The sequence below is a fragment of the Coffea arabica genome, chromosome 2c, assembly GCF_036785885.1.
Source record: "Coffea arabica cultivar ET-39 chromosome 2c, Coffea Arabica ET-39 HiFi, whole genome shotgun sequence".
NCBI classification, from domain to species: Eukaryota; Viridiplantae; Streptophyta; class Magnoliopsida; order Gentianales; family Rubiaceae; genus Coffea; species Coffea arabica.
Genome location: NC_092312.1, coordinates 16,946,464 through 16,953,967, shown reverse-complemented (window position 1 = coordinate 16,953,967; position 7,504 = coordinate 16,946,464). Strand labels below are relative to the sequence as shown.

Here is a 7,504-nt window from a genome sequence, read left to right as displayed (position 1 = left end):
AAACGGTTTCTCCACTACATGAATGGATTTATGAATTGTAACTTCTATACATAAGTAGCCATAAAATCATGAATTAATCCCCTTGGGAATACAAAGGGACATCCACATTTTTGTTATTTCATAACACTCCCCCTTGGATGTCCATTACACAAAGAATATGCCTCGTTAAAACCTTACTAGGGAAAAATCCAGTGGGACCAAAAAACCCTAGTGAAGGAAAAAGAGTACACTATTCTTGTGTAATAATTTCTCCCCCTGATGCAAACGTCATTTGAGATCTTTTAATCGTTGCATTCCAATACTCTTCACCAATTTCTCAAATATCGCAGTTGGTAATGCCTTGGTAAATAAATCGGCCAGATTATTATCTGATCGGATTTGTTGCACATCAATTTCACTATTCTTTTGCAAATCATGAGTAAAAAAGAATTTTGGTGAAATATGTTTCGTCCTATCTCCTTTAATATATCCTCCTTTCAATTGAGCTATACAAGCTGCATTATCTTCATATAATATAGTTGGAGGATTTTCTTTTCCGGAGGATAACCCACAATTCTTCTGGATATAGTGGGTCATTGATTTTAACCAAACACATTCTCGACTGGCTTCATGAATTGCTATTATTTCAGCATGATTCGATGAAGTGGCGGCTAGTGATTGCTTTGTAGATCGCCAAGAAATGGCTGTGCCTCCATATGTAAATAAATAACCAGTCTGAGACCTTGCTTTATGCGGGTCGGATAAATACCCAGCATCAGCATAACCAACCAATTCAGGTTTGGATTTATTTGAATAAAATAAACCAAGATCTATTGTTCCTTGGAGATAGCGAAAAATATGTTTAATACCATTCCAATGTCGTCTTGTGGGCGAGGAACTAAATCTTGCTAATAAATTTACTGCAAATGATATATCAGGCCTTGTACAATTAGCAAGATACATTAGTGCACCAATTGCACTAAGATATGGTACTTCAGGACCAAGTATCTCTTCATTTTCTTCCGTGGTCTAAAAGGATCCTTATTAGGATCTAATGATCTGACAACCATTGGGGTACTCAATGTATGTGCTTTGTCCATATAAAATCGCTTTAATACCTTCCGGGTATAAGCAGTTTGGTGGACAAAAATGCCACCTTTCAAATGCTCAATTTGTAAACCAAGGCAGAATTTTGTCTTTCCAAAATCTTTGATCTCAAATTCTTTCTTCAAATATTCAACACTATTTTGAATTTCTTCAGGAGTTCCAATTAAATTTAGATCATCAACATATACCGCAATTATCACAAAATTTGATCCATTTTTCTTGATAAAAACACATGGACATATTGGATCATTGGTATAACCTTCTTTTGTCAGACATTCATTGAGACGGTTATACCACATACGTCCAGATTGTTTGAGCCCATACAGAGACCTTTGTAATTTAATAGAATAAATATTTTTAGGATTTGATTTGCATGCTTCAGGCATGTTGAATCCTTCGAGAATTCTCATATAAATATCATTTTCAAGATTCCCATATAAATATGCAGTAACGACGTCCATTAGATGCATATCTAATTTTTCATGTACTGCAAAACTCACAAGATATCTAAATGTGATAGCATCCACTACAGGTGAATACGTTTCATCATAATCAAATCCAAGCCTTTGTGAAAATCCTTGGGCTACAAGTCTTGCTTTATATCTCACAATTTCATTTTTCTCATTTCTTTTTCTCACAAATACCCATTTATATCCTATTGGCTTTACACCTTCAGGTGTTTGGACTACAGGTCCAAAAACTTTTCTTTTAGCCAGTGAGTCCAATTCAGATTGGATCGCATCTTTCCATTTTGGCCAATCATTTCTACCTCGACATTCATCAACCGATCTAGGCTCATGATCCTCGTCCTCTGCCATAATATCAAGTGCTATATTATATGCGAAAATATTATCAATAATTATTTCTTTTCAGTTCCAACTTTTTCTTGAAGTGACAAAATTTATTGAATTTTCTATAGTTTCATTCTCTTCAAGAATTGGCTCTTTAGGAGCGACCTCTTCAGGAGGTTGAATTTTGTCACTAATTGTTGATTCATCTATTTCTCTTTTCTTTCGAGGATTTTTATCTTTGGAACCAAGAGGTCTCCCACGCTTCAGGCGTGCTTTAGACTCATTAGCACTTGTGATTTGTTCTTCAGGGACATCAATTTTAATCGGAGCATTTTCAGCAGGAATATGTGATTTAGTAACTCTTTTGGAGTCATTAAATGCATCCGGTAATTGATTTGTAATTTTTTGCAAATGTATAATCCTTTGAACTTCTAATTCACATTCTTTAGTACGAGAATCAAGGAAATTCAATGATATTTTCCAAGTGATTTCCTTTTTCGGTTGATTTTTATCTCCCCCTAATGTCGGAAAATGTGACTCGTCAAAATGACAATCTGCAAATCTCGCAGTAAATAAATCACCTGTTAATGGTTCCATATACTTAATGATTGAAGGTGATTCATATCCGACATATATCCCCAATCTTCTTTGTAGGCCCAATTTATGACGTTGGGGCGGTGCAATTGGAACATACACCGCACAACCAAATATTCGTAAATGAGAAATATTTGGCTCATAACCAAAAGTTAATTGTAGGGGAGAATAAGTGTGATAACTTGTCGGCCTAATTCTCACAAGTGTTGCTGCATGTAAAATAGCATGTCCCCAAGCAGATGAAGGAAGTTTTAGACCTCATCAACAATGGTCTAGCAATTAATTGTAGTCGTTTAATAAGTGATTCGGCTAGACCATTTTGTGTGTGAACATAGGCTACAGGATGTTCAACAGTTATTCCAATGGACATACAATAATCGTCAAAAGCATGTGACGAATATTCACCAGCATTATCTAGACGAATTTTCTTTATTGGAAAATCTGGAAATTGTGCTCGCAATTTAATTATTTGAGCAAGCAATCTCGCAAATGCCAAGTTGCGAGTAGATAATAAACATACATGTGACCATCTAGTTGATGCATCAATTAGCACCATAAAATATCGAAATGGTCCACATGGTGGATCTACAGGCCCACATATATCACCATGAATTCGTTCTAGAAATGCAGGGGATTCAGTCCCAACTTTAACTTGTGATGGTCTAATAATTAATTTCCCTTGAGAACAAGCAACACAAGAGAATTCATTGGCTTTTAATACTTTTTTATTTTTCAATGAGTGGCCATGTGAATTCTCAATTATTCATCTCATCATTATAGATCCAGGATGTCCGAGACGATCATGCCAAATTATAAAATCATCGGGATGAGTAGACTTCTGGTCTACTAGGTGATGAATTTCAATTGCACTAATTTGTGCATAATATAACCCAGAAGAAAAAGAAGGTAATTTTTCTACTTCGCATTTTTTCCCATAAATGATACTTGTGATTAATAAAAATTCACCATTTGTCTCAGTCATTGTCTCGATATGATATCCATTTTCGCGGATATCTTTAAAACTCAATAAGTTTCTTCGAGACTTGGGAGAGAATAGTGCATTATTTACAATAATTTTAGTCCCTTCAGGGAGAAATATAGTGGCTCTTCCGGAGCCTTCAATCAATTTTGCACTACCACTAATGGTATTAACATTTGTCTCTCCCATTTTCAAACAAGAAAAATATTTTTTATTTTTCAATATGGTGTGCGTAGTAGCACTATCAATGAGACAAATATCATCATCACCATTATTTAATCCCAAATATTTGACATCCATTTCTTCTTCAGGAAGAAAATTTCAAACAAAAATAAATATTAATAAAGATGCGAAAATAAATATTCAATGGAAAGGAAATTACATGAAAGATATAAAACATCATAAAAATATCTAAATAATCATGGGATATTTGTTGACATCTTCAGGATGTTCAAAAAAATCAGCAACATCGAGGTGTGTCATGTCAGCATCATCACCATCATCATAGTCATTCTTTTGATCAATGAAATTTGTCTCAACACCTTTGTCTTTCTTTTTCAATGATGCTTGATAGAGGTCAACAAGATGTTCGGCCGTACGACAGGTACGAGACCAATGACCTTCCATACCACACCGGTAGCATTTTTCTTCATAAACTTTCTTTTCTCCATTTTTCTGATCGTAGTTATTTTCCCTCTTTTGGGAAACATTTTGTTGCTTGCCCCGGTTAAAATTTTCACGGGGCACACATTTACTACGATCACGTCCACGGTCACGGCCACGTCCGCGGCCTCCTCCACGGCTACCTCTACGGCCACGTCCACGACCTCGACCAGAATTTTGAAATTGGGTCGCATTCGCTTCAGGGAATGGACTTGCACCAGTTGGTCGGGACTCATGATTTTTCAGCAACAATTCATTGTTTTGTTCAGCCAAGAGAAGACATGCAATAAGTTCAGAATATTTTTTAAACCCCTTCTCTCGATATTGCTGCTGCAGGAGCATGTTAGAGACATGAAAAGTAGAAAATGTTTTTTCTAACATATCTTCATCAGTGACTTTTTCGCCACATAATGATAATTGAGAAGTGATTCTGAACATGGCTGAATTATATTCGTTGACAGATTTAAAATCTTGCAGCCGTAAGTGAAGCCAATCATATCGGGTTTTTGGAAGAACGACCAACTTCAGGTGGTCGAATCTTTCTTTCAAATCTCGCCAAAGGACAAGAGGATCTTTAACAGTAAGATATTCTGATTTTAATCCTTCATCTAAATGATGACGAAGAAAAATCATAGCTTTGGCACGGTCTTGGTTTGAGGATTCATTTTTTTCCACAATAGTATTACCAAGACCCATTGCCTCAAGATGGATTTCAACATCCAATACCCATGATAAATAATTTTTTCCAGAAATATCAAGAGGTACAAACTCTTGTTTTGTAAGATTAGCCATAAGAAATTGAAATAAGATTTTGACTTAGAAATTTACCTCAAAAGTCACTTGAAGAAATACGGGCAGAATTTCGGCAAAATCTTGTACTTCACTTTTGCTCAAAATAGCGCCTTCGTTTTCGCCTTTGCTCAAAAGAAGAGCTTTCGTGCTGATAACGTGTTATAAAACTAATCAAATAAACTACTATAATATCAAGTGAAATATTGGAGAAAGAAGTAGAGAAAGAAGTAGAGAAATGGAGAGTAATATTCTTATATTCCAATAAGATACAAAAGTCATCACAAAGGGTTTCAATGTACCTCTATATATAGGCACTACAAGATTAAAGGTACATAAATCCTATTAAACATCCACTATTACAATAATATGAAAAAACCTATGAAACGGTTTCTCCACTACATGAATGGATTTATGAATTGTAACTTCTATACATAAGTAGCCATAAAATCATGAATTAATCCCCTTGGGAATACAAAGAGACATCCACATTTTTGTTATTTCATAACAGTTATGGATAAGTTCAGATATTGACGGTGGTGTTGTAATCTAGACTTTCAAAAATAAAAATAAAAAAAAATCGAGACTTTCAATTACTACTAAATAATAATAAAAATTACTACTAAATAATAAGGTCATATTCCCCGTTGGAAGAGATATATATTGTACTACTATTAATCAACACAATAATTGCCCATCTATCCACTTCGTATACCCTATCACCTAACACAGGATGGGGTATTGCTATCAGAAAGAAGATCAGGCAAAAAAAAAAAAAAAGAAAAGAAAAAAGAACGAAGAGGTGGCGTGACCATTGGAGTTTCCAAAAGCCAACTTTATCTCTGCATAACTCAGACAGGAAGTCTGTCAACTATAAAAGGGGTTGGAATTCTTTTCACAATAAAAGAGTTGAAATTTGGAACAGTTGGGGACAAAAGGAAGGAAACTCTAGCAGCAGCTAAAAATGGTGATCCAGAGGTTGGAATTATGCATAGAACTACTGAACCTTGTAATTGAGTTCGTGGTGGTCTTTATCAACGCTGTTGGAATGGTTGTCGATCAAACCACCTCGCTGCATCTCTTTGCTTCCAATCCAGCTTATACCGTTCCAGCTCCATATGTCGGTCTTCTTCCTTAAATCCTTTTTTTGCCACCAAAATATGTCTAGGAGAGCCCTTGTGCGTGTGCTGTTTCAGTAATGTATAGCAGAGCTTGTATCTTCCATTTTCAAGATTGTATCACGTCTGTCCATCTTTGTGGTGCATATGCATTTTGTCTCGATGTACCTTTGCACATAAATTGAGATTTATACTTGAAGTTTTTGCATTTGCATTAGCTTGTCATTTCCCCGGCAAAATTTGTTAGGAAATGTCACTGCTAAGGTGATTTGGGCCCGTTTCGTTTCTTCTTGTTTCTTCAGGACAGTAATGGCTTCCAAGTTCTAAATTGTTATTGTTTTTCAGTGCAATAAAGAATGCTTTCACCTGCAAGATGGTTGCTATGTTTGATAAGCAGAATGCTTGGTTTATTAGTTTGTTACCGCTGACAATATGTAGTATATCTTAACTAAGGACCGAAAATCAGAAAAGACTTGGCAGTTTCGGGATGAATGGTCAATATGGGCGGTGCATAGGCCTCTGCCTCTATGGCTCTATCAGGATCATAATACTCTGGCTTCTGTAGAATGACAAAGAGTTGGTATGTTCTTTGCATTCAAAAGGAGGACTCATATGAGCGAGATTCGCAAGAGTTGGCATATTCTGAAAGGAATTTTGCTCATTTTTTAGCTCCAATTACATACAAAATTTGCACTCTTCGGCAATCAGCATTTCAAAGCGTCACTGTGGATATAACTTCGTCCTTTGTCTCTATCCATTTGTTCAAGTTAACGAAGAAGCCTATGTCATTGTATTATGTAAGTTTTATTATTTCTTTTTCTCTGCCTGCCAGGAAAGTAAATAACCATCTAAAATATTGAAACAAGGACTTTTTTAGTACCCCAGTTTCAAGAAACTGGAGAACCTTTTTGTTAAATTAATGGAGTAATGGATAAGCGTTAATATTTGTATGCTGACAAGTTAAATTATTCAAACTAAATGACAATAATTGCACTTTTGACTCATCTGTGGCATCACATCAAACATTCATATGATTTGCATGCCAGCGATTTTAATCAATTTATGTCTGCATATAATAATCAAGCAAACTGTTTTCTTTTTCCCTTGAGCAAATTTAAAGTGCAGGTGAGATTCTTTAAGCTCCACCTCCTAGGCGGACGTTTTCCACTGAATGAAGAGGAAGAATGTAACACCAAACATTCTTGAAGCATGGCAGTGTTGGTGAATTCTCGCTTACTTTACTGTAGGGCCTTAGTTGCAGAATGTATACTTCTTGCATTAACATTTTATTGATTGCTGAAGCATGTGGTCTAGCTCAGCAGATATTGACAGCTTATTCTATCCTTTTCCATTAGAAAAGAGGAAAAAGCTTTTCAATAGAGGAGCAAAATTGTGTATTACTTGGAAGACTTGAATACCATAAAAGTCCATTTCAGTGACTGAATGAACAAATCTTTAAATAACAAAAGAGCAAAACTAATCGT

The 7,504-nt window shown here is 35.5% G+C and overlaps 1 protein-coding gene and 1 long non-coding RNA gene across 2 annotated transcripts; one reads left to right on the top strand and one right to left on the bottom strand.

The window, feature by feature from the left end:
* Positions 1-3,861: 3,861 nt before the first annotated feature.
* On the bottom strand, positions 3,862-4,809 carry LOC140035524 (uncharacterized). Its single transcript, XM_072076787.1, has one exon. It carries the CDS (start codon positions 4,807-4,809, stop codon positions 3,862-3,864), a length of 948 nt encoding a protein of 315 aa, XP_071932888.1.
* A 780-nt stretch (positions 4,810-5,589) lies between these two features.
* On the top strand, positions 5,590-7,459 carry LOC113726386 (uncharacterized). Its single transcript, XR_003457513.2, has 2 exons — positions 5,590-6,817; positions 7,141-7,459. It is a non-coding gene; the product is annotated as an uncharacterized lncRNA (long non-coding RNA).
* The last annotated feature ends 45 nt before the right edge of the window (positions 7,460-7,504 follow it).

What these genes read in the sequence shown, in the direction of transcription:
- LOC140035524 (XM_072076787.1), bottom strand. Translation starts at nt 4,809, where the DNA reads ATGGGTCTTGGTAATACTATTGTGGAAAAAAATGAATCCTCAAACCAA.